General features: G+C 46.5%; 4 protein-coding genes across 4 annotated transcripts in view; all 4 read right to left on the bottom strand.

The window, feature by feature from the left end:
• Window positions 1-1,655, bottom strand: part of hoxa9a (homeobox A9a) — a 2,809-nt gene extending 1,154 nt beyond the window's left edge. Inside the window, exons 1-2 of the mRNA XM_086171361.1 lie at window positions 646-1,655; window positions 1-108 (exon numbers count right to left, since the gene is read on the bottom strand). The exon at window positions 1-108 is cut by the window's left edge and continues 1,154 nt beyond it. Coding sequence (XP_086027487.1) covers window positions 1-108; window positions 646-1,186 — 649 coding nt within the window. The 5' untranslated portion in view covers window positions 1,187-1,655. The remainder of the gene's footprint in view (window positions 109-645) is intronic.
• Window positions 1,656-4,945: 3,290 nt separating this feature from the next.
• On the bottom strand, window positions 4,946-7,543 carry LOC147220517 (homeobox protein Hox-A10a-like). Its single transcript, XM_086171486.1, has 2 exons — window positions 6,602-7,543; window positions 4,946-6,002 (listed from the first exon to the last, which is right to left on the bottom strand). The coding sequence occupies exons 1-2, from the start codon at window positions 7,413-7,415 to the stop codon at window positions 5,725-5,727; spliced, it is 1,092 nt and encodes a 363-aa protein (XP_086027612.1). The 5' UTR covers window positions 7,416-7,543; the 3' UTR covers window positions 4,946-5,724.
• A 3,923-nt stretch (window positions 7,544-11,466) lies between these two features.
• hoxa11a (homeobox A11a) lies at window positions 11,467-16,170 on the bottom strand. Its single transcript, XM_086171658.1, has 2 exons — window positions 15,160-16,170; window positions 11,467-14,125 (listed from the first exon to the last, which is right to left on the bottom strand). Exons 1-2 carry the CDS (start codon window positions 15,875-15,877, stop codon window positions 13,893-13,895), a joined length of 951 nt encoding a protein of 316 aa, XP_086027784.1. The 5' UTR covers window positions 15,878-16,170; the 3' UTR covers window positions 11,467-13,892.
• A 6,733-nt stretch (window positions 16,171-22,903) lies between these two features.
• hoxa13a (homeobox A13a) lies at window positions 22,904-26,256 on the bottom strand. The gene is made up of 2 exons (XM_086171656.1): window positions 25,581-26,256; window positions 22,904-24,683 (listed from the first exon to the last, which is right to left on the bottom strand). The coding sequence occupies exons 1-2, from the start codon at window positions 26,245-26,247 to the stop codon at window positions 24,433-24,435; spliced, it is 918 nt and encodes a 305-aa protein (XP_086027782.1). The 5' UTR covers window positions 26,248-26,256; the 3' UTR covers window positions 22,904-24,432.

Raw genomic sequence — 26,256 nt, forward strand, 5'->3', positions numbered from 1 at the left:
AGGTGTTAAAGAGGAACTCTTTCTCCAGCTCCAGGATCTGGTGCTTGGTGTACGGACAGCGCTTTTTTCTCGTGGCACTCGCGTGGAGCCAGTTGGACACGGGGTTATCTGGAAAGAGTGGAGATGTTTGAGGTGGTGGGTCTCATGGTAGCCACACCAGGTTTTGCGCAAAAACTAAAAAAATTGATAAAAAATAATAATAAAATAAAAAAAATACAGACAATTACGCGGAGCAACACGGTGCGTAAAAAGTAGTCCCCCCCCCAAAAAAAAAACCTACCCCACCCCACGCAATGGTTTGGAAGCTGCAACGGAGGCTTGGGATGATGATAGTGGTGGTGGGTGGGTGAGTGGGGGGGCTCATACCTCCCCCTGCATAAGGAAATCCACAGAGAGACGCGCACCGAGAACAAAAAAACCTCGTATATGCGTGAAAAACAACGCGGAGGAAGAGGAGGAGGATGAAGGCGTGTGTGTGCGTGACTTACTCGGATCGAGGACCGGTTTCCCCTCACCGTAGTCGCGCAACCCGTAAAAACACAGCTTGTGCGTGGAAAACACGCAGAGGAAGAGGAGGAGGGAGGACGAAGCCATGTATGTGTGTGTGTGTGTGTGTGTGTGTGTGTGTGTGTGTGCGTGACTTACTCGGATCTAGGAGCGGTTTCTCCTCGCCGTCTCCGCCCGCGTCCACGGCGCGCCCGGACAAAGCGTCCTTCTCCGCCGGTGACGCCGTCGCCACCGCACCGTTTGCGTAGTCGGAGAGCAGCAACGCGGTGTGCGCGCCGTCGCCCCGCGTCCCCGCGCCTTCCGGTTTGATCCCGTAGTGGTGGCCCGTAGGTAATCCGGTCAGCGCGCCGGACACCGGCTCCAGCAACCACGACTGGTAGCGGCCGTCCGTGTCCGCGGCCTGCGGGGCGCCGTAATGCGTGGGGTGCGGGTGGTGGTGGTGGTGGTGGTACACCGGCGCGCCGGGGAACTGCGGGACGTGGCTCCAGGAGGGGCCGAACACGGCGGCTTTGGACGGGAAGGTGCACGATCCGAGCTCGCCGTGCTCGCCGACGGACGCCGGCGGTCGTGCGTGCGCGTACGCGGGCCCGGCGGGGTACCGCGGCGCGGAGAGCTCCTCGCTCTCGGGCAGGATGAGCGAATCCACGTAGTAGCTGCTCACCGTTCCGGATGTCGACATGGCCAAAACAATTACACGTTCACGTGTGCGCGGTCATCGAGCGGAGACGTGCAAGGAGCAAAACACACACGCACACATGCACGCATGCACGCGCGCACACACACACACACACACACACACACGCGCAGTAAAGCCAGCCTCGCAAAATAACAATGTGGGAGAAATCAAGTAGCAACTTGGCCCCCTCGCACAACTCCAGTGAGCTGGTAATGAGAACAAGCCGCCACGCCATTGGACGAGACCAAACCACGTGACCCCGCCGGGCTGAACAATACAGGATAAATCAATCCTCCGGTCATTAAACACCCCGGACGGCTCTTCGACGAGCACCTCTGCTTTCTGCACGCTGCTGCTGGGTATATGGAGGAGAAACAAAATACGAATAATAAAATAAATAAATTAAAAAAAACAAAAAGCCATTTGCCGCAGTTGGTGGAATCTCACCCCATCCCAACCCCCCCTCCCCCCCTCCCCGCAACACACACACTCTCACAGGGCGACGCACCTTTTTTCTTGCCTTTTCCTGAATCTTATTTTACGGGCTACTTTATAGGACACATAAGCGCCCCTGCCAAACACACATTTTAACTATCACCCCATACACACACACACCAACATACACGACCATTTGAATTATATTTATGTAATTTCACCCTCTTCATGTATATATATATATATAAATATATATATATATATATATGTTTTTTTTTTTAATTCTATTTTATATTTCGAAACACTCACTCGTCCAACTTTTCTCGAACAAAGGAAACACACACTCACTATGTATACATATATAAATATTTATATATATATATATATGCATATATATATATATATATATGCATACATACACACACACACACGTATACATACATAGATATGTAGCTATGCATAATTTTGTTAATCACGGAAGTAGATGGGTGGTTATGTTAAAAAAAATTGCAAAAAATAAACACTTCCGGGTCAAATATCTTGCGGGGACACAAATAAAACATAATACATAGAATTAAAATCTAGCTTTATTTGAAAAAAAAACCTAGCTTTCTTTCTTCTCCCCGCTTTAAATGCTCTTTTCATTATCAAGTAGTTTATATTTAAAGAACCGTTATAATGGTTTAAAAGAAATCAACAGACGGACTGTTTCATCGGTTTATTTAGAAGGGTCAGTTTCAGCGCGATCAGTTCCATAACGATTAATAACAATAATAACAATAATAATAATAAAAAGCATGCGTTTATCCGTCGGGTATAAATATTAAACATACTGTGTTTCAACACGGAAGAGGAGACGGCAATATATTTATAAACACGCAGTTAATAGTTAGGAGAGGATTATCGTTCATTCGGGGCTGCGGTGCTAATATAATAAATATGTGGCAGTTTGTTGTTACACCCTAACCCTCGGTTAAACCCGTTTATTCGCTGGCCGGGGGCCTCCGCAGCCTCGGTTTCATCGCCGTGCCGTGAACAAATCCGATCTGCGAACGGCGGCGTTAAGCCGAGCGCGGTGTAACGTTACGCTTAAGAAGTGGACGCTTGGAGGAAAGAAAGCAGAAAAAAGAAAAAAAGAAAGGACGCGGGTAACGGCCGGCCTCTGGCTCCGTGATATAAACACACATTTAAAATATACTTAATCGCCCTTTATAATTCGGCCGCTTAAATAAAAAGCACTGTATATTTATATATTGTGCCATATATGGCTTTACGCACAGCCCTGTTGAATTTTACGCACTCGCCTCAAGCAGATGTCAAACCGCGAATTAAATGGAAAATAAGAAAAGGAAATAAATATAGAAAACAAGGATGGAAAATAGAAATAAAAAGGTAAATAAGACGAGAAAATGGGATAGAGAATTCGGATCGAGAAGACGGATACAAAACAAGGATGGAAAATTAGGTTAGAAAATAACGTTCGAAAATAAGGCTAGAAAATAACGGTGGAAATCAGGCTAGAAAATAAAAATAAAAATAAATTTAGAAATACGAGTAGGAATACAAATAAAAATTAAAGATAAAATAAAAATAAAAATAAAAATAAAAATAAAAATAAAAATAAAAATAAAAATAAAAATAAAAATAAAAATAAAAATAAAAATAAAGAGTTTGCAGTGCTGTGCGTGTTGCAGTATAAACCCCGGTATTTCTGAGCTTGTGTGCGTCTACCGGGGGGAGGAGGGGAGAAAGGAAACAAAAAAACAAATAAAAACGCACTGAAAAAACGCGGGATGGCGCGCCGCGGTTGCGGGCTATCACCTCACTGCTAGGTGCGCATTATTTCGACGATTGGACATCAAACACGCAGGCAGGGGTTGGATGGGGACGCGTCGGTGCGCACTATTTGTGCACTAAAAAGTTAGAATAGACAAACACCTTCGGGGAGGGCGGAGGGGGAAAACGCGCCGCCGTGCCAATCGCTTTCGGGCTGTAAACCTTAAATCAGGGTGTGTTTCTTTTTTTTTTTTTTACCGCGGGGGGCAATTCAGCTCCTTTGCCTCCGCAGATAACAGCCTGTCTGGCGGATCTAAATATCGCCATAAAGCCCTTCCCTTCCTTTTGTGCGTGTGTGCGTGTGTGTGTGAGGCACTATTGGCGCAACATCCGGTCTCATCGCCCACGGAGGTCGCTGTTGCCCCATTCACCTTCCCCTTCCCCTCCACTGCAGTGGTCGTAACCGAGGCCTTGTCTGGCGTGTCTGCGTCACAACCCCCCCCCCCAACACACACACACACACACACACACACACACACACACACACAGACAGTATGGGGGGCTGGTGGGGGGGGTTACACACTCGTGAATTTGATTCTTAATCCCGACTCCACGGTGCGTAATGCGCCTCCAAAATGCGCAAAACAAGAGGTTTTCTCTCCATGGTGCCAATTAAAAAAAGAAATGAATTAAAAATAAATAATAATAAGCTGCCCCCCCTCCTCCTCCTGCCCCCCCCTCCCCCCTCCACCCCTTCTGCTTTCCTCTCCGGTGTCGTTGTGCGTAACTGGGGCAATTAAGGCAGTTTCATGTTGCAGAGTTATAAATGGCACCCCAACAACATGAAACTACCTAAACCACTCGACAGTCCATCCGGGGCCTCGGGGTGAAACACACGCACACACGCGCACACGCACACACACAAGGCGAGGTTTTCAAAACGCGTGTATATTAATGTATATATACATATATATATATATATGTATATATACACACATCTATACCGTGTAACAGAGCCTAAAGGAAATAAACAACGAGGTGCGGACTTACCGGATCCTCCGAGCGTCTGGCCTTATTCCTGTAACCCCACCATCAGCACCACCCACCCACACACACACACACACACACACACACACGCTCACGAAAAGGTTTATCCACAATGCACGGTTCTCGTGGTGGTGATGGGGGGAGCCGGGGCCTCCTCTCCGTCCGGAAGGCACCCGTACGACTGAGGCTGCTCCTCCGAGCAGAGGGACAAACCTCATATAGCAGCCGGTCATAAAACTCCACAATAGCCGGGGCTGGAAGAGCGCGGCTAGGCGGCTAATATCTTCATTATTTCCTATAGCCATTAGCCCGGTGTAACAAATCATCTATTACGCGGGAATAACCACGGAATCGTCTCACAGAGCCCGTTATCTTTTTTTAATGCGGTAAACAAAATCTCTCTCTCTCTCTCTCTCTCACACACACACACACACACCACACACAGCAAACTGGGGTGTGTTTAGTGAGGGGGGGGGGTAAAATGAAAATGCGGCTACTCCTGAATGCGAGCTGATAATTTATTAAGCATTACAGAAAAAAAAACAAGAACCACAATGTCATATGTACACAGAAATATACAGTAAAAACATTCCTCCTCCACTTTGCGCGACCTCACCCCCACGGAAACGTGACTATAGATTGTAGCTCCATTTTTTTTTACACACTGAGCTCGTACACAGAAACGCGGCCTATGTAGTGTGGGGGGGGGGGAGAGGGTGGACGTGGGGTGGGGGGTGGGGGTAAATCTGTGATATATATATTTTTTAAACGCCATGCAAAATTCAAAATGATATCCTCCGTCTCGAGTTTGTGTAAAAGAAAGAAAAATAAATATTGTGTGTGTGTGTGTGTGTTTTTTTTTTTTTTTTTTTTTTGCAGGAAGCGTTATTATGCATTAGTTACTCACTCGTTCCCACGATATCTACCAACCGTACACCGGAAGTGACCGGTAACCAAAAAAAAAACATCTCAGTAGCTCACAGGAGATGGAGGTGTGGGTGGTGCACAACAGGTCTGGAAGTATAAAGGTTTTTTTTTCTTTTTTTTTTCTTTTTTTTTTTTAACCCACGGTGAAATGAGTCCTTATGTGGACAGATGAAGTGGAGGTGGGTGAGAAGAGGAGGAGAAGGTGGAGGAAGAAGAAGAAGAGGAGGAGGAGGGTGGATGGGATGGCTGCTGCCATTTACTCCATTCACCCCCCCACACACACACCAACTCCTGTCACCCCCCCACCCTCCATTTTTTTTTTTTTTTTTTTTTTAGGATCACCGTCACCTTGTTCATCACGAGAACCCGTAGTTGGACGTGAGCTCCCGGATCCGGTTCTCCCGCGTCATCTTCTTCAGCTTCATCCGCCGGTTCTGGAACCAGATCTTGACCTGCCTGTCAGTCAGGTGCACGCTCCTGCTGATCTCCAGGCGGCGCTCTCGAGTCAGGTACATGTTGAAGAGGAACTCCTTCTCCAGCTCCAGTGTCTGGTGCTTGGTGTACGGGCAGCGCTTCTTCCGGCCGCTCTTCGCCGTCAACCAGTTTGCGGCCGTGTTTTCGCCTCTCCTTTCCCCTTTGAAGACCAACGGCGGGGACACGGTGTTAAAAGTGCGTGTGCGCGTGCGTGCACCCACATATTATATTACATTTAATGCGCGTGACACTCCCCAACCCACTCCCCCTATTGAATTTGCTGTATTACGCTGCTATTACAATGCAATAAATGTGTAATAACATTATATCGTGTCCGTTGAAATGATTTATTAATATTACAACTACAAATGTAAATAAAAAGTTTAAAAAAATAAGAGTTTTTAAAAATATTACTATATTCGAGCCGCCTACGGCCTCGCGATTTCACGGAATATCCAACGCGACGTTTGCGTTTTTAAATCGTGTAAAAGCCACTGAGAAAAATAAAAACAAATAAAATAAAGATCCACGTTACCGAGGCAGGTCTCTAACATAAATATATATATATATATATATATATATAATTTTTTTTTTAAATTTTTACCCACCACCACCACCGCCCTGCTCATCCTCCTCCTCCACCGACGCGCAGTTCAAAACTAATCGATACGCTTTGACAGGTGAGCTGCTGTGCGAGGAAAAAACAAAACAAAACAAAAAAAGAAAAAGGCCCACGTCCACGCGTGACGCTAACGTTACCTTTGGCGTCCTTCCCTGGTGTCTCTTTGCCCCGCTCCTCGGTCTCGTCCGCCGAGGAGCCGTCCGCGTCCGAGGACTCCCGGGGCTCCTCGGTGCCCGGCTGCGGCGGCGGAGGCGGCGGCGGTGGCGGCGGCGGCTCCGCGGTCCCCTTGGCCGGAGCTCCCTCGGCTCCCCTCGCGTCCTGCGCCGTGGACGCCGGAACCGAACCCGAGATGTGGTGTGCGTGGAAACGCGGGCCGAAATGAGAAGCGTGGTGCGGGTGCGGGTGCGGGTGCGGATGCGGATGCGGGTGCGGGTTCGGCTGGGGGCCGTCGTAAAGTTTATGGGAATGCGCGTGCGTCTGCGACAAGCGGAAGTAACCCGGAACAGGCACCGAACCCTCGCCCACGCCGCTTCCGTCCGTGACCGTGCATGCACTCGGACCGAGCCCGGTCAACCGGGAGTAGGTCAGATCTTCCGGGGCTTTGGGGCACTTGGGCTGCTCGTAGAGGCAGTAGGCGCTCTCCTCCTTGATGCCCTGCGGGAAGGCGCAGGGCGTGACGTGACGCGCCTGTTCCACGCGACACGACCGCCGAGCGTCCGTCCACATCTCCACGCCGGACGAGTACGCGCCCGCGTCAGCGCGCTTCCCCGCCGCGCCCGGGAAGTAGCCATAGCCGTGTAGTCCGTAGGGCGCCTCCGCGGCCGCGCCGTGAGCCGCCACGCAAAGCGCGCTCCCCGCATACTGGCCACCGCCGCCGCCGCCGTCGGCGCGTCCGCCGATCAGAGAATCCACCAAAAACGCGTTTCCTGACGGGCTGTCCGAGCATGACATTATCGAGGCGCGCTTTTGGCCAGGGCTAGAAGATAGCCCCTTCTGTCTGACATTTCTCCCGCAAAAACATGCTGGATATGATTAGACGCCCCCCACCGCCGCCACCCTCGCACCCCACACCCCGCGTCGCCTCGATCCCCCCCACCCCACACCCTCCACCCCACGCCACACACCCCTCCATCCCCCCCCTCCATTCGCGATCCGCCGTAAAACCAATGGGAGTGCTGTAAAAGCCGCCGGCGGTCCCTCCCACTCGGAGACGACGTATCAGCCGGAGCTGCGGCGTTCCCTGAATGCACCACCGAGAGGAAAAAAAAAAAAAAAAAAAAAAAAAAGAAAAGCACCACGATCCACCATGAAAGTTTAAAATTATATATTACATATTTATACGGAGAGAGAATTCAATCATGCGAGCTCTCCAAATATTAGCATTGTTGCTATTGCTACTGTCTAAATCATCACTTCCTCCTCTCGGGATTTCGTTAGAAAAAAAAAAAAAAAAAAATCCCCCAAAATGTATTTTTTCTAACGTGCGCAAAGCGGTGGTTTAATCATAATTATGTTAAAAAAATTGATAAATAAGATGTATTTAAAGAAATATATCGAGAAAGGGGTAAAGGGGTTGTAGCACAAACGCGCACAGGGATTTTTACAACACCGGCTCGTTTATCATTACTATTATTATTATTATTATTATTGCACGGTAGGAAGGTGCTCCTTTAGGGTGACAAAACGGTTTATTAATTTATTTGTCTACCCTATTTATATATTTATTCGCGTGGAAAACGCACCGCGGCGAATCCTGTGCGCACTTGGCGTTTCCATTGAAAAAAAAATCGCGACATCATGGGCGGCCAGAGGAAATAATATAGGATAATTGAGAAAAATAAATATACAAACCTCTCAAACAACACCGTCACCTACACAGACATATACATTTATAACGAACTCCCACGACGGTATGTCTCAATGCGAGACTTGCGTGGAGTTCGCGTTTTTTACGAACTGGAAACGCCACATCTTCGGGCCGCGTTTACGCACGCAGGGAGGAATAAATATAGAGAAAAATAATACTTTTATTTGATTACCCCCCTTTTCCTGAGACAGACTCACGCACATCGTCTTGAAAAATCGGCCCCCTCCCCTCCCTTGGATCTTGCAGTTGCCCCCCGGCCATGTCTGAAGTTAATCCGGCCCAGCTTTGCCATTACCAGGCCCAGGTGGCCGTCGCCCCCCCCAACCCGGACCCCCACCCCGGGCTAGCGTGCTGCGTGTTGTCCCTTAAATACATTTGGTGCAGAATTTAAAAAAAGGAACCTTAATCCAGCGACAGGACGCGCATTTGTTTGTTATTCCTATGTTATTAATATGTTATTAACACTCCGTACTTCCCCCTCTACACACACACACTTCCTTTTTTGTCGGCTGCGATAACTTCAACATTTACAAGTCGTTTTATAGCATTCAGAAGAATAATAAGAGGACGTTTATGGGGATTTAAATATGAATTCTTTTTTTGTTGGTTTTCACGTGACTGGCCTAGGCGGAGAAAAAAAACACAGGGAATGGTGCGGAAATAATAATAATAACAATAACAATAATATTAATAATAATAAATTGAACACACATTTTGGAATAAAAAAGAAGCTGCTGTTGTTCTAGAGGAGGTTGTATCCCCGTCTCCTGCCCTTATGGGGGCATTTGAGCCAATAGAGTAACTAAATACGTCAATTAATTATGTGTGTGTGTGGGTAATTGTTCCGGCCTCGCTGGGATGGGGGAATGTGTGTGTGGGATATCGATATCTGCGCGTTGCAGTTATTAATCGTACCTATTAAATCTTCTTTTTCCACAGCTGCCTGGCTATTTTATACCCCCACCGACCCCCTCCGGAACTGTTTACCCGGCTTTGATCGGCTCCGTGGCCGGCGAGAGGGGCCCAGAGCCGGATCGGGTTCGTCCACTTTTATTACAACCACCGGAAGCGTTTCATTTATCTTATTTTACTTTATTTTTATTTCTATTACCCCCCCAAACACACACACACATACACACACACGGGCGTGGGGTCACTGAGTACTGCGCGCCTCATCGCAACATCTCCAAATTACGCATTGAACACACTCGGCACGTTATTGGTGTGCATGTACTGTGAGGATGAAGGTGTGGTGTCGGGATAACCCCCCACCCACCCACACACACACACACACACACACACACACACATTAAAATATTAACAAGAAAAAAAACATCTGACGTTCCCGATGAGCCAAAGTTAGCCCAGATATGGAAACAGTCACCGTGAATGGGTGGATGATGGAGGTGTAGACCCCCCTTACACACACACACACACACACACACACACACACACACACACACACACACACACACACACACACACTTCCACTCAGGTACGATTAGTTACTCCAACCTTTTCGGAAAAAAACGCTTAAGCCCGGAAAAACGAATAGCACATGCAACACGAAGGCCTTGGCACAGATGTGTGTGTTGCCTTTTTAAGGGCCCCCTCACCCCCCACGACCCCCCCACTCCCACACACAGCCAGAAACTCGCTGAGTGGAGACCCGGATGAAAGTTGATTTTTTTTTTTTCTTATTTAAACTTTCACAATAAGAAAAAAGAGACTAGTTGAAATACCTGGTTGCGCTCGAAGTCAGCTTTGGAGAGTGGGAATTTAAAATAAAAACCAAAAAAAGAAGATCCACGGCCGTGACATTGGTCCCAACAGCGCCACCCGGTGGTAAAGAGGGAACAATCCTCCTCTTCCTCCTCCTCCTCCTCCTCTTCCTCCTCCTCCCTCTCTTCGCCGGCGTTCACTCCGCCGCTTCGAGGCGGATAAAAACCAACCCCGGCGTGGAAAAAAAGGGGGTCGCTCCACGAATGAAGTGGACGTCGAAGAGCGGAGGCCTTTTTTTTTTTCCCCTCCTTCCTCCCCCCACTTCCACTCCCCCCCCCCTCGTCGTCGTCGCTCTCGCCTCCTTGGTAACACAGTTAATAACCTTGGGTCTGAGACGGTTTATGGCACTGCACTCCAATTGTACAAATGCTCCAGACCCTCAGACGGCTTTTATGGCCCCGTTGCCACGGTAACGGTGTGGGGGGGATATCCCCCCCCAGCGTAATTAGGGTGGACGGAATTCCAGCGCGCTGTAAGGGATGCGCACGGCAAGGCCAGAGTAAAGCAGAGGGGCAACCATAAACTTCACCCCCCCACACACACCTCAACTACCCCCCCTTTGCGTTTATTGCCCCTTTTGACTGTCATATATGAACGCCAATGCGCCGCGGCTTGCCGCCATAAACGCGGTGATAACAACAGCAAATATGGCGACCCTCGGCCAAACGTGAATTCTGCAGGGGACACTGTTTTGGGAACGCACACACACACGCAAAAACACGTTAACGGGAGATGCATCGGGAACGGACATGGGGCAGGACACACCGGTGTGTGTGTGTGTGTGTGTGTGTGTGTGTGTGTGTGCAAAGTCTAACAGTGCGTGTTATGGCGAGGAGAGAGAGAGTAAACACGGAGGAATGATAAAGTAGGTCAAAGTACTCCTGATAGTACTTGATACTTGAAAAATACTCCTGTGGAGAATACGCCGTTCTTTTCAATTTAAAATGCATTTTAAAAAAGCATTGCACATCCTTATTTTTCGTTTTAACTTTCTTTGCTACACGAATGTATTTTTATTTTTTATTTTTTTCATTTACTTAGTTTTTTTTGCGACAAAATCAACAAAATACGGCGCAACTGCCGGCTCGCTTCAATGTTCCCCCACTTTGTTTTACTGGATCATTTAAAAACGTTTACTGCGTATAAAAGCGGGATACACGCATTCATGTGGTGTGTGTGTAAAAAAGAAGTTGGGGGGGTCATAATTACATATAAATGTATATTCAAATATATATTTATATAATTCATATATATTTATGTATATATAATTCTATATATACATATATATTCTAACTGGTTGAAGAGGAGTGGGATAAATAAACAACCAAGCATTGTTTTCAATAATATGTTCATTTGTCTTTTTTTTTTTATTTGGAAATATAGTATGTTACACAATAAGTTTTTTTTGTTTTTCTGAGGATGTGGGGGGTGGGGGGGGGACATACCAAGCAATTGATTCAATGCAACGACCCTGACCAGCCTTTCCCTTCCCAGCGCTGCTCAACGTGGACTTCTGATTCCAGCCTGCGAGTACTTAAGGAGCAAGAGTCATTAAAAATATTCAGTCTTATACATACATATGTATATATATATATATATATATGTACCTGTCTGAATATACTGGACGTGTACCTCGGTGCGGCCTCACAACGATACCAGTTAACCTCTCTTGTTTGGCCTGCGCCATCATCAATACATCAATGCTCAGTGATGACAGTCATAGCCTATATATATAGATATATATAGAGAGAGAGTGAGAGATTTATATCTCTCTCTCTATATATATATATATACATATATGTGTGTGTTTGTGTGTGTATTTATGTGTGTTTGTGTGTGTATGTATACATATATATGTTTACATACACACATGTATACACACACACACACACACATATATATATACATATATATATATATACATATAGATAGATAAATAATGTGTGTGTGTGTGTGTGTGTGTGTGTATGTGTGTGTGTGTGTCGGCATAAAAAAAGCAGCATTTTGTGTGCCTAGTGACAGGCATCATCAATACTCCGTTATTACGGTCATAACACACACATACTCACACACATAAATAAATAAGTTATATATATATATATATAATTGTAGATATAATCTATACAAAATTATATATATAATATGTATAATAGAGATGTGTTGTGTGTGTACAAAAATCAGTATCATCAATACTGAGTTATGATGGACACACACACACACACACACACACACACATATATATATATATAGTCGATTTGTGTGTGGGGGTTGAGGTCTCATCCTCCATATTCAGCCATGACAACAACTGCATATACAAATACAAAGTGTGTTTGTGGTTTGTGTGTGTGTATACATGTATACACACACACAAACACACACACTTACATATATATATATATATTAGCAACAATTTGTGTGTTAGTATGAGTGATGTCACCATCAATACACAGCTATGACAGTCATAACATAAACATATTTGCCTGTATGTATGTTTGTGTGTGTGCAGGCATGTGTGTGGAATAGCGATGTCTTTTGTGTGGACAGGCGTCATCATCAATACTATGACAGTCATAACATACACACACACACACAAAACGTAGCCATTTTATACAAATACATATATATATTTGTACGTCTGTGTGTATGTATATATAGAGAGCAGCGGAATTTTGTGTGCCAGCCTGGACGTCATCATCAATACTCAATGCACATTTAATTTATATATATATTCAACTATATATACATACATATACATACATATATATATATATATATGCACACACACATATGTGTGTATATATATATACACACATTTTCTCTCGCTGGAATATATATATATATATATATATATATACACACACACATATATATATATATAAAACAGTGCTGAATTGTTTTTGCAAGGGGCGATAGGTGCCATCATCAATGACAACTATGACAGTCATGACGTATAAACACGCATACACACACACACACACACATTTTATATATATATTTATATATATAAAATCGCAACGTTGCGTGCGTGTAGTGAGATGGTGTGTATGTGTGTATGTGTGTGTTTACATGTATCTATATGTGTGTGTGTGTTTACATGGATTTATATATATATATATAAATATATATATATAGGATATCACTGACATTTAAAGTAGATAGTAGTAAACGAGTGGCTACAAAATAAATAAGCACACAAAACGGAAGTACAATACATTCTCGAATATCCGCGCGGAGCCGTTGTTCGGTCGCACCGACGTCCGGATGGATCCCCGCCGTCACGTCCAAGTCACGTCACGTCACGTCACGCCAAACCTTTTTTTTTTTTTCTTTTCATTTTTTTTTTCATTTTTTTATCCCCTCTGAATGGACCAAAAATAAAAAAATAAAAGATAAAATAAAATAAAAAATAATAAAATACAGGCGAATAAAAATCTTTTGATTACAAAATACTACAACCCGAGATGTGGAGACGAAGGTGTTGCTCCACGGAGAGGATGACGAAGAGGAGGATAATATCAATTAGGGCCTTCAGTTTTAAAAAGAGGGTGGATGAAGGGGTTGGGGGGGGGGGGTAGTTCCCTTTTTTTTTTTTTTAAGGATAGTTTTTAAAGAGCAAAAACCTTCACGTCCCCTCCCGCAACATCCGGGCACCAGTTGGATCGCAGGAAAAAAAAAAAAAAACAGTTGTCCTCGAACTTGAAATTAACCATTGGTGCTCAAAGTGCGCGCTGGGAGAGTCTTCATGGCCGGGGCCCGCTGGAGATGGAGGGGGTTTTCTTCTAAAGCAGAGGGTTGGAGGTGTAATACTGTAACCTATCTCTGTTCAGTTTCTTCTCCTTCATGCGCCGGTTCTGGAACCAGATCTTCACTTGCCGGTCGGTGAGGTTGAGCATCCGGGAGAGCTGCAGGCGCTTCTCCTTGTTTATGTACACGCTGAAAAAGAATTCCCGCTCAAGTTCTCTGATCTGATATTTGGAATACGGGCATCTTTTCTTGCGGGTCCGTTGTACGTCTGAAGGAAGAAGAAGAAAAAGAAGAAAAAAAAATCGATTAAAAGGTGCGTATTACAGTGTGATAACGAGATTTGAGGCGTTATTACGCATGAGGGTCGTTTTCTCTCGCTGGAAAGCTATTTCACAATTTAAAATACCGCGCACACGATATTAAACTTAAATATTAGAGCACCCCACACACACACACACACACACACACACACACACACACACACCCACAGACACCCACTTCCACTGCAGACCATCTTAGGTCACCGAACAATACACTTTGGCTTTGACCTTTTCTCGCAGATGAGAGAAAACAAAGGCTGAAATATAATCAAGAGGATGAAGAAGAGGGATGGGGGGGCTGGATGCGTGGCTGCGTGGGTGGGGTGGGGTGGGGTGGGGGGGTCGTGGCGGGAACCGGACCGTGCATGTGGACTGGGGTGGAGTGGGGGGGGGGGGATATTGATCTTGCAGAACACAGTGAAAGAGGGTGGGTGGGTAGGGTGGCTTTTAACACGTGTGCGTGTGTGTGTGTGTACGCGCACGCTTGTGTGTGTGCGTGTGCATGCGGAGGCACCACCCTCATTACACGCCGGCGCTCCTTCAACGCTAAGAAACCGTGAAACGGGCACGTTTAGAAATAATAAAACAACAACAACAACAAAAAGGTTAATTCCCACCTTTAAAATTCGAATGTGTATTTTCTCGAGTAGGAACGGTGTGTGTGTGTGTGTGTGTGTGTGTGTGTGGAGGGGAAAAAAGTAAATAAATAACCGTTTTCACGGCCAATTTCAATTCCGAACACGTGATCGTGCAGCTTATAACAAAGTTTGCAGGGGTGGTGGGAGGAGGAGGGAGGGGTGGGAGTGGGAGTGGGGAGTGGGGGGAATCCACGGGCCCTCTATAAACGTTATATGCTTATAAAACACCATATAAAAATTTTAACAGCGGCGCGAAAGATCGCAAACTTTCTCTGGCGTGCCCGCGCCGCGGATATAAATGTATAAATCTATATGTGTGTATATTTGCGTGTATATTTACGTACTGCCTCCGGCCGCTTTCTCCTCCGTGTTACCGGAAGACAGCTCCGGGCTGCTCGCCTCGTCCGGCGGCTCCTTCGCGTCCTCGTCCGGCGGCGGGGCCGCGTTGGCGGCGGCTCCCCGGTGCTCCTGCGGCTCCAGCTTCCCCGCCGCTTTCTCCCCCGGGTAGCCGCCCGCGGTGGAGCCGTCCGCCGCACCGCCGTACGCCGTGTCGTAAAACTGGTCGAAAGCCTGCGGCAGCACGCCGTTCCTGCCCACGCCGCCGTAGAAAGTGGACGCGGCGGCGGCGGCGGCGGCCGCGGACGCGCTTCCTCCTCCACCTCCTCCACCTCCAGCGCCGTGGTGGTGGTGGTGGTGATGGTGGTGGTGGTACGCCGCCGCCGCCGCCGTTTTACCGAACACGTCTCCCACGACGGCCGTCTGCGCGGACAGACAGTCCCGGTGCACCACGTCCTCCGCGCCGGGGTAGCAGCCGGCCAAGTTCCCCCGGTGCGTCCATTTACCGGACGCGTCTATGGCCGCGTACTCCCTGAACGTCACCTCCCTGACGGGCTGGACCTGCGGCAGGTTGGAGGAGTAGGAGTATGTCACGGGACGCGTGGACGGGGTCTGGGACAAAAACGAGGGCAGACCGGAGAAATCGCCTCCCGCCGACACGTAATAAGTGCAACTGGGCAAATACATGTTCGATCCGACGGGGACCCTCTCGTCGAAATCCATCATGGTGGGCTCTTTTGGGGCTTTTTTTTTTTTTTTTTGCCTTTTTTTTTCCAAGCCTCCGCTGCCGGGCTTTGGGGGTGGAGGGGCGGTGGAGGGGGGGTGGGTGTTGGGCTGGGGGTGTCCCGCTGAAGCCGCCCTGAACGCGGCTGTGAGGCGCCGTGCCCCTCGCCTCTTTGAAGCAGGTTCGCCGAGGCGGACATTCGGAGACGTAGAAGCTGACGTGGAGAACGCGCTCCATCCACTCCACGGCGGAGGAGGTCACGTGACGAGCGTGGCAGCACGAATTGACAGTTCCCCCCCCCCTCACACACACACACACACACACACATATACACACATACACACAACCAACCACTCCACCCCCTCCTTCTCCCTTCGCTCTGCGTGCGCGCGCGCGAGAAGGAGGGAAAGAGCGTGCGCGCCTCCGGTTCCAGCTTGACATTGGTCCGATTATGGAAACGTACTCCGCGGGAGCGCAGGCGATGGATGTAAACAGAAAAAAGAAAGAGAAAAAAAAACAAAAACACACAACATGGACGGTGTTTTCCAACCTCCCTATCACTTTTCCAGACGCTTCCAGAACTCGTCTCCGAGGAGAAACTCTAGATAAATGATTTTTCCATATTCTAAGTTGGGGTTACCCCCACCCATCTGCACTCATCTTATTTTTATTTCTGGTAAATTTCAACGCGCTTTGCGTCGTCGTTACGCTTAAAAAAACCTGCCGATCACCTGGAACGGTGGAAGAAGAGAGGAAGGGAGAAAGAGGAGGGCGGCTTGTTTCCAAAATCTCCTTTTAGAATACTCCGAGTCATCATCTTCATCTTCATCTTCATCGTCGTTTGGTGCCCTTTTTTTTGCAGCGTCGCATTTGGTCTCCTGTGCGCATTTGGCTACCAGGGTCATGTTCAAAGTAGCGGCTAATGTTTCCAGCGACCGCGGAAACAACACCGGACTACCCGCCAATATAGACGGGTGGGTGGGTGGGTGGGGGTTAAATCTAAAACAAAATCATTTCATTCTATTTTGTTTTCATGCTGTATTAAATTGAATGGCCATAGCACATGAAATCACCAGAAAGACAAAAAAAAAAAAAAAGAAAATCAGGCGCAAAATCGAAGATCGACGGCGTCTGCGATGCTCGCTTTAAATACAATAAATGACGTTAAATAAAATTAAGGATCCACCTTTTCGGAATAATATTCAAGATTAATTTACTTATATATTATCTCTTTTGCTTTAACAATAAGTGGAACCGACAGCTCCGCGCGGCGCAACGCTACAAATACCGCGCCTTCCTATTTTACGCGTCGTTATTTCTTTTTTTTTTCACGTTGTTTACATTATCTGTGGAGTAACCATGCAAATTGGGAATAAAAGGAAAATAAATTGAAAATAAGAATAAATAAACACACGCATTTGCGTAAAACCAATCACGATTGGGATTTTCACGACGGCGTAAAAGTGTATTTAACACTCGCCACAAGAAATAGCGCCAGGGTTTATTTATCATAGCGGGACGGGAGACGGATGAACGCAGTTTTCTTTAAACTTGGATCTTTTTTTTTTTTGCTATTGCATTATTGCATTATTGCATGTACCCCCACCCACCCACTCACCCACCCAGCCCGAGGCCACCGTGGAGCTCGTTTTGGAGCAACCTGCAACCTGACTCTAATGCACTGTGAATGAGGAGACCTGAGCTCGGATTAAGGGCCCCCACGGCCGAGCCAGCGTTTGGAGTGTGTGTGTGTGAGGGGGGGGGGGGGCAAGAAGGTGCGTGGGGGGGTCCTGGTGAAACGCAATCTTAAAATATCACATTAACTAATACGCATAGTGCGCAAAGAGGGAGGGAGCGGGGAGTGTATTAACCCGGAAGTGCGGTGGTGAGGTTAGGACGCGTGCATTCCAGATTCCAGGGCCGCGTGATGTGGATACACGTACGGCGTGGGAGTGGGTGTGGGGGGGCTTTGTGACCCCCCACACCACGCCTCTCCGGCCATTCGGACAGTTTCTGAGGGTTGGGAAAGAAAGAAAGAGAAAAAGCACCCAAAGCCAGCCCTGCACAGACCTGCGTTTTCTTTATTGCTGCTTTAGTACCCCCCCCTTAACCTCCCCCCATCACACACACACAACCAGACACCACAAAACCCACCGAGCGTGATAGGAAGTACGCGACCCCCCCCCCCCCCATCACACACCCATCCAACACAACCCAAAAAAGAAAGAAATAAGATCGGCGGGCCTCGAACAAAGACCTGCGTGCAGCCGAGGTAAGATGAACATCGAACCCACTTACACACACACACACACACTCACAAACACACCATCACTGGGACACTACGGTGGTGGTGGTGGTGGTGGGTGGGTGGGTGGGGGTCATAAACTTGACAAAAATCTTGCGTGAACAAGAAATGTTGATTCCCTCTTCACATCCTCTCCATATGTGTGCACACATGGAGTTGGAGGCGCGTAAAGGCGCTGCGTAAAAAGCGGCCAGAGCCAAAAAAACGTTTTGTCTGAACGGTCGACTTCAAGTTCGGTGGAGGGAAAGAGAGAGCGGGAGGGAGAGAGAGAGAGAGAGAGAGAGAGAGGGAGAGTTACAAAGAGCAAAGGGCCCTCTTTGCCCCGGATGGAGTTCCTTAAATTGCCCCCTTTTTTGCACAAGATGAGCCGCGGATTAGCCTGTAGCTTTGAAAAGCTACGTGACCTTCATCACCGCGAAGAGGAGAATTGGAGATATCAGACACACACACACACGCGCGCACACACACACATAAGCACACACTCACTCACACACACACGCAGTTATTTTATCTGGGGAGGTTGACCTCCAAGAGATGATACGGCCATTATAAAGTGCAAGGCAGGCAACCTTCACCTTCATCCGTGTGGTTTAAGAAAAGGAGGAAGAAGAACAATCGTGCGCATGCACATGCACGCACAAAGACACACACATACACACACACACACACACACACACACACAAACAAACATGTTTCCCTATTCAATAATTAACCAATATTGATCTAACTCACAGAAAATACAATCCCCTCTGCGCGCCACGTCGCCCAAAACGTGCACACTCCCGTGGGGGGGTCAGGTGGGCGCATCACGTGACAAAACCAGAACATTTTTTGGGGAAGAATCAAAAATTAAGGGTGTGTGTGTGTGTGTGAAGGGGGGGATCCACACCTCTGGATTATTAAGAAGATGAGCGAACACACACCCATACACGCACGGACACACACACACGTCCATAGATTTCACAGCAAGCCAAACCCGAAAGCAGAATCGATCCACGAACCAAAAAAAAAACACGCTTCCTGTGCTTAATAACGTGTGAAATAATTTGAAATAACGTTTAAATATATCTATATAACGACATATTCAAATTCGTGCGTTAAGCACGGCCATCTGCGAACGCGTCCACGGTAAAGGTAAGATTTTTGTTTTCGGGTTGCGTGGGACTGAACGATTCCGTGGACAATGGGTTGATTTTATTTCTTAATTTTTTTCTTATATTTATATTTAAAGACATGAATGTTTAGGAGACGGAAAAACCCTGGTTGTGTTTTTGAACTTGAATGGCGCGCAGTCTCGGCTCGTCCACGGAACGAGCTCCGTGGAAATATATCACGGTCACGCAAAAAAAAAAAGAACAGAAATAAACAGAAATAAATAAAAAGAAAAAGGAAAAGGGGAAATGAATGAGTGCTTCGTTGTTTTAGGTGATGGCGCTGCAGGACCCCCCCCCTCCTCCAACTCCACTCAGGAAATTCGGACACGTCCAGAAAGTGACCAACTCCACGGTCAACGCGAGTTCCGTGGATCAGCCTGCAGTAGAAGGCCTTACCCGGGTCTGTGAATGCACCCACCCGCTGACCGGATTAAATCTTAATCTGAGTGGAAACCCGCACTGTGAAGCGATAGAAAAAAAAAACACGCACTTTTTTCGCGCGTGGAGGCCAAAAGAAAAAAAACAATAACATTTTTGCAAGACAAGCTGTTGGAGAGAGAACGAGTGTGAATATAGCTGGGTTTATTTCAACCCTAATCCTAACTTTGAAGTGTTTGTTTTTATTTTTAAACACGGGGTTTTGATTGGTTGCAATAAAAAGGAGCGTTCGGTTTGTTTTCCTTATTTTACATTTAATGTTTGACAAACATTTGACTTCTCACCTCATATACCCCAGTTATCGCACATTAATACACATAATTCTATTTTATTTTTTTGCACTGATCAAGATAATTTTAAATATAAACCGCATTCAAAATCAAATCGCAGAATGCTCGTTTTGTTTTAGTGCGTTTTTTCCCCAGTGCTTGTAACACTGAGGTAATAACACGGTTATTACACAGCCATTTCCAGTTATTCGCCTCCTCTGACAATTGCCGCTGCTATAATGATAATAATAGTTATTATTATTATTGTGAGATTGTTTCTTTCGGCTTTGCTTCACGTTCAGATTTCCATTAAAAAACACGCCAAATACGTCCAAACGGACATTGAACTTCGACTCTCCTGAATTACAAATCTCTCTTATTCCAGAGGTCACACACACACACACACACACACGCACACACACACACACACACACACACACACACACACACACACACACATAGGGCACATTTGGCTGTTTTTTATTTGTATTTTTAACGTATATTCTTTCCAAGAAGAGATTTTGGGTTATATAATTTCAAATTGTGTACCCGCCCGTGCGGAGTCCCGTCGACACGGAAAAGAAATAAACTGAAATAAACACGCACACACACACACACACACACACACACACACACACACACACACACACACACACACACACACACGCAACACACGTACACACAACAAGCAGCAAATTCCGGCATCTTCACGGATTTCACTTCTGCGGATATTTCACAGCTGGGGGAGGAAAAAAAGCCAAAAAAAATATATAACACTGATGAAGAATGGAGTGTGACACGGCGTCTGAATCTCTTATTTACTCATTGGTTCATTTCCGGTGTTGGATCGCGGGTGGGGTCCCCGTGGTACGGTTGTCACCCGGCTTCCATTACGCGTGGAGACAACGAAGGTCAATGTAAAGAGCAGAGCCTGGTGTTTGTTCTGTCTGAGAGAGAGACTCGCCGGGCCAACGGAAGGGGGTTGATCCCCCCCCCCCCCCCCCACCCCAACCCCAACCCACCTCCTTTTCTTTCCACCCTTTTGAAATCCACAGGAAGCAGCACTGATAACCCCCCCCACCCACCCACCAAGCTTTGACTGGGATTAAATGCACGCATCATAAAAATATATATATAAATATATACATATACTTATATTATCTAATGGAAATCGACTATAATGTTGAATGCCTGAATGAAACAGGATAAAAAAAAATTCATCGATGTGTGCAGCCTTTTTTTTATTTAGAATGAATAAATAATAATAATAATCAAGGTGAAAGAAAATATAAATGTTTGCTATAAGCTTAATGCTCTGTTTCGGCTGCAGTTCCACTTTTGTCCTGAAGGTGGCGCCAGAACTCAATGAATGGCGTCAAGGAGGGCGGAGACGAAGAGTGGGCGGAGCCTGGACTCAGAATGATCGGAGGCTGGACTTGGCATTCTTTTTCTTTTTTTTTCTTTTTTTTTCTCTAGCAGTTTGCTTATGTTTTGGTCTGGAGAAAACTCACAGCCAATGAGATGCGTCCTCTACCGCGTCACTGCAGCATACTTCCGGGTAGAAGCAACTCCCACCCCCTCTTCTCTCTCTCTCTCTCTCTCTCTCTCTCTCTCTCTCTCTCTCTTTTCCGGACCTCTAGCGTTCCGCCGATGCAGACGAGTACGCGCACCTGGCCACCTTCGACGTTAAAAAAAAAAAAAAAAAAAGAGAGAAAGGGCACACGATGACGCGCCTTGTGCACGCGGACGTAGAATGCCACACCATGTTTTTTTCCATCCCGTGTTTGTGTGAGTGTGCGTGTGTGTGTGTGTGTGTGTCACAAAACATGTTAACCTCAAGGTGAATATTTTATAGTTATATTTAATCCAAAGTGTAATCATAAATGACAATAGTTGTGTTGTTTTGGATTTAAGCTGCTTTCTGCTAAATAAAGCGCCTATTATATCGTAATAAATGCATTAGAATGACGATGCATTTCTGTCGTAATGATTTAGAGCGTGACTTCCAGATGCAACCGGTTTGGGGGGAAAAAGCAGCCAATAAATAAATAACCGTGCACACACACACACACACACACACACGTCATAACGAGTGTATGACTGATTAATACGCTTCGCTGCCGTGTGACATCGAAACTACATTTCACATCACACTCGCTGATTCATGTTCGTGACTGCAGCCAAAGCAAACATGCTGAGAGGAGACAATCCTTGCAAAAAAAAAAAAAAAGAAAGAAAAATGACAGATCAACAAACAAATTACTGTCACTCACTCGTCAGATTGTCACGGACGGCGTGGAACGTCAATTCTTTCCTTACTCGCTCACCCACAAAAACACACACTCACACACACACACGCGTGCATGCACACACGCGAGGAGCGTTGAAATCAAACTGAAAAGAATTTCCAAGGCATTTTGATGATAACGAACCTAAACGACGTCATTATTACAATTTGATGATACGACTACTACTACTTCTTCCATTATTACGATTGTTAAAATAGTATTATCTATTATATTATTATGATCGCAGTAGTAGTAGCTGGTGTGACAACATTAGTGACTGACATGGCACCTTTCTGAAAGTATGAAAGTGTTTTAAAATGATTGGGCGATGTCTACAGAATACTTGCTTCTGTTGTTTATTATGAAGAATTATTTTCATTATTATTATAAAAATTATTACTGAGGTGTAAAGGAGCATCTGTACTAAATTGAGTTTAACTTGAGTCTAGTACATTGCATTCATTTTTATTTTTATTTACATTTTCTTATCCTTTTTATCCTCTGTTATCCTTTAGACTTATGATTATTAATATTTAGATAGGCTGATTTGAATTTGAATTTTGACATCAAGACTATATGTTGTTGACTTTGGGGTAAAAATTAGATCTTCAAATGTCATCATGAGAAAACATTGCCTCTAGTTTTAAAAGCGAATAAATAAATAGCTTCCGGTGTCAAACGTGACTGATATTTGCGTGGCAACTTTTGTTTTTTGTGCTTTTTGTTTATCATTCAAACAAAGGAGGGGTCCCTGCTCTTCCTCCCGGCTGTGTACGTTATTCCAGCGCTGTCCGAAAACAAACGCACACGCACCGACAATATTGGTCTCATGATTCCAGAATAAATATGCTTTGGTTGAATTTATTATTATTATCATTTTATTTATATTGCATTATTAGTATCATTACATCTGCTATCTGAGTGTATTTCTAAAAGCAACCGCTAGATGGCGCTATAAGCCCACATTTCGAGTCAGCCCACCCTCATTCCTGCAAAACTGGGCTGAGCATTTACAAGAAAAATATATAGAACACGATTTGAATGTTTAAATGTTTAAAAAACGTTAATTTAATTTATTTAATGATGTGTGAAATTGTAAAAATGATCCGCCGCCGTAAAAAAAAAAGAATAACAAATCTGCTCTATCGAAACATTTGTAAGAACGTTGCTACTGAATATCACGTCGCTTCTCCTTTTATACAGAACATGATTTAAGAATTAAATGTTTTTTTTTTATCTAGCACTTGTCTCCTGATGTTGAAAAGAGGCAGTAACTCCATATAATCTCGTTTAAAGTTCAACCGAGTCCATACTTTTATTGTGACGGACTTTAACACCGACATGCGCACACACACACACACACTCACACACACACACATACACACTCACACACACACACACACACACACACAACACACACACACACACACACGCACACACACAAATAATCTGGATATCATGCCGGGGAATTTAATTTATATACAGCCACATGAATACGCGCACACATTTTTACTTAACAAAAAAATAAAATAAAATAAAATAGAAAAAACGATCGATATGGACGCACATCCGGGACGATTATCTAAAGCATTATATAAGGAATTGCACCATGGATTTTTTTTTTTTTTCTAGGGGGATATGCATCATATGATAGGCATAAACTCCATACAAAGCAAAGCACATCGGAGTACGTTCTTAAAAATGGCAGCGAGGAGTGATTAATATTTAACCCCCTCCTTCTCATCCCTCCTTCCCCACCAACAAGGTCCAGAACCCACGCAACCGACGCACTTCCTGTGAATCTCCACGCTTATCAGCGTCGTTTAAGATAAAGGTGTAGCTCGGTGGCGCACACACACACACACACACACACTCACACACACCGTTGGCGACCCCGGGGATTTTTTTTTTCCTCCTCTGATGTGTGTGTGTGTGTGTATGTGTGGGAGGGAGGGGGGGGGGGGGGGCAAAAGTCACACAAGATCTGTCCTCTTGTTTCATAACATCTAACAAGTGGCAGAAGAAAGTGGAGGTGTTCCAATCCATTTGTCCAAAAACTGTGCATGCATGCGTGTGTGTGTGTGTGTGTCGTCTTCGAGGCCACTAGCTGATGGCTTTCAACTTGTTGACGATCTTCTTCTCCTTGACGCGTCTGTTCTGAAACCATATCGTGACCTGCCTCTCGGAGAGGCTGGTCTGCGCGGATATCCGCCGCCGTTTGTCCTTCGTGATGAACTTGTTGGCGGCGTATTCGCGCTCCAGTTCCTTCAGCTGCACCTTCGTGTACGGGACCCTCTTCTTCCTCCCGCGCCGGTACGACCCGGAGTCCCCGCCGCCGGTGTGCGACGCCACGTCTAGGGGGAAGAAAGAAAGAAAGAAAGAAAGAAAGAAAGAAAAAAAAATGTGGTGGGGGAGGGGAGGGGGAATTCTCAACAAGTGGCTCAGAAAGTCGGATCGATGTTCATCCCGATCATCCCAACGCCACCAGGAAGTCTCCCACGCATTATTATTATGATTATTATTTTTTGTGCCGAGCGTGGAGCGTCACGTTGACATCTATATCTTTGTTTTATATAAACCTGAGCAACCTCAAAGCGGGAGGGGGTATTTCTCACATCCTTGTCGTGAAAAGTAGGCGCTTCTCCAAGATTCGTCAAACAAAACATTTCCGTTCTGCTAGAAACGCGTTATTTACACTATTCCTTTTTTTTTTTTTTTAATTTTCAATCGGGGTGTGGGGGGTGGGTGGGTTCTGTCCTACCAGGTATGGTGGACTATCACCCAGCGCGTGGAGTGGGTTAAAACACTTCCATCGTGTTATAAACGCGTTATTACCACTATTACATTTTTTTTTTTAAATTCAGTCCATATGTGTGTGTGTGTGTGTGTGTGTGTGTGTGTGTGTGTGTGTGTGTGTGTGTGTGTGTGTGTGTGTGTGGAGGGGGTGGAAGCTCTTACCTCCCAGGTATGGTGGACAATCATATCACCCGGCGCGTCGAGTGGGTTAAACCCACTTCAGTCGTGTTATAAACGCATTATACCCACTATTACATTTTTTGTTAAATTTCATCTGCGTGTTTGTGTGTGTGTGTGTGTGTGTGTGTGGAGGGGGTGAGGGTTCTATCCTCCCAGGTATGGTGGACTATCCATACCTAAACCCACTTCCATCGTGTTATATCGGCGTTATTACCACGTTATTACTCCTTTAAAAAAAAAAAAAAAAAAAAAAAAGTCCGGGGGTCCAGTCCTACCTGGTATGGAGGACTTCCACATGTGTCCGGGCTGCGGCTGCTCTTTGGGGCAATAAACCTGGCCGTTCCAGCTGTTGGCGGCGAGGCTCCACGGCTGGTAGCTCTCCATCGGCAGCAGCGGGTCGTGCCGCGCCTCCGACGGCGCGCCGATCCCGGGCACCACCGGCACGTCCAGGTACCCGGGGACCGGCTGGTACGGCGCCGGGGTGTATGTCGGGTAAAAGGCGAACTCCTTGGCGCGGGAGGTGAAGTCGTCCCCCGCGGCGGCGGACGTGTCCATGTATTTCTCCCCGTAGGCGGCGGCGGCGGCGGCGGCGGAAGCGGGCTGCACGCCGCACGACTTCACGCCGCCGTGATGCGACATCCTGCACGGGTAGTAGCCGCCGCCGAAGTAGCCGTACGGCAGGGACGCGCTGGACGAGTTCTGCGACGCCGAACACGGGCTGCACTGCTTGGCCGCCTCGCCCACCCCGGCGCCCGGCGCGTCCGCGGACGAGTACGCCGCCGCGCCCGGGTGCGCCATCAGGTTCCTGCACTGGTTCGCGGAGAAGTTCCCCCCGGCGAAGCCCTCCATGTTCTTCAGCGCCTCCTCGGACGCGTTATCGTAGAGGAACATCACCGACGGGTCGAGCCGGCGCGGCGGGCGGAGCAGCACGGACGTGGTCATAGCACGGCA

This window comes from Fistularia commersonii, chromosome 24 (assembly GCF_037954325.1).
Source record: "Fistularia commersonii isolate RoL2024-O1a breed Wild chromosome 24, RoL_Fcom_v1.0, whole genome shotgun sequence".
Taxonomy (NCBI): Eukaryota; Metazoa; Chordata; class Actinopteri; order Syngnathiformes; family Fistulariidae; genus Fistularia; species Fistularia commersonii.

Coding starts and splice junctions, on each gene's coding strand:
- LOC147220517 (XM_086171486.1), bottom strand. CDS start 7,415: ATGTCATGCTCGGACAGCCCGTCAGGAAACGCGTTTTTGGTGGATTCT. Junction 6,003..6,601: donor ACCAGGGAAGGACGCCAAAG/GTAACGTTAGCG, acceptor TGGTCTTCAAAG/GGGAAAGGAGAGGCGAAAAC.
- hoxa11a (XM_086171658.1), bottom strand. CDS start 15,877: ATGATGGATTTCGACGAGAGGGTCCCCGTCGGATCGAACATGTATTTG. Junction 14,126..15,159: donor GGAGAAAGCGGCCGGAGGCA/GTACGTAAATAT, acceptor TTCTTCCTTCAG/ACGTACAACGGACCCGCAAG.
- hoxa13a (XM_086171656.1), bottom strand. CDS start 26,247: ATGACCACGTCCGTGCTGCTCCGCCCGCCGCGCCGGCTCGACCCGTCG. Junction 24,684..25,580: donor GTGGAAGTCCTCCATACCAG/GTAGGACTGGAC, acceptor TCTTCCCCCTAG/ACGTGGCGTCGCACACCGGC.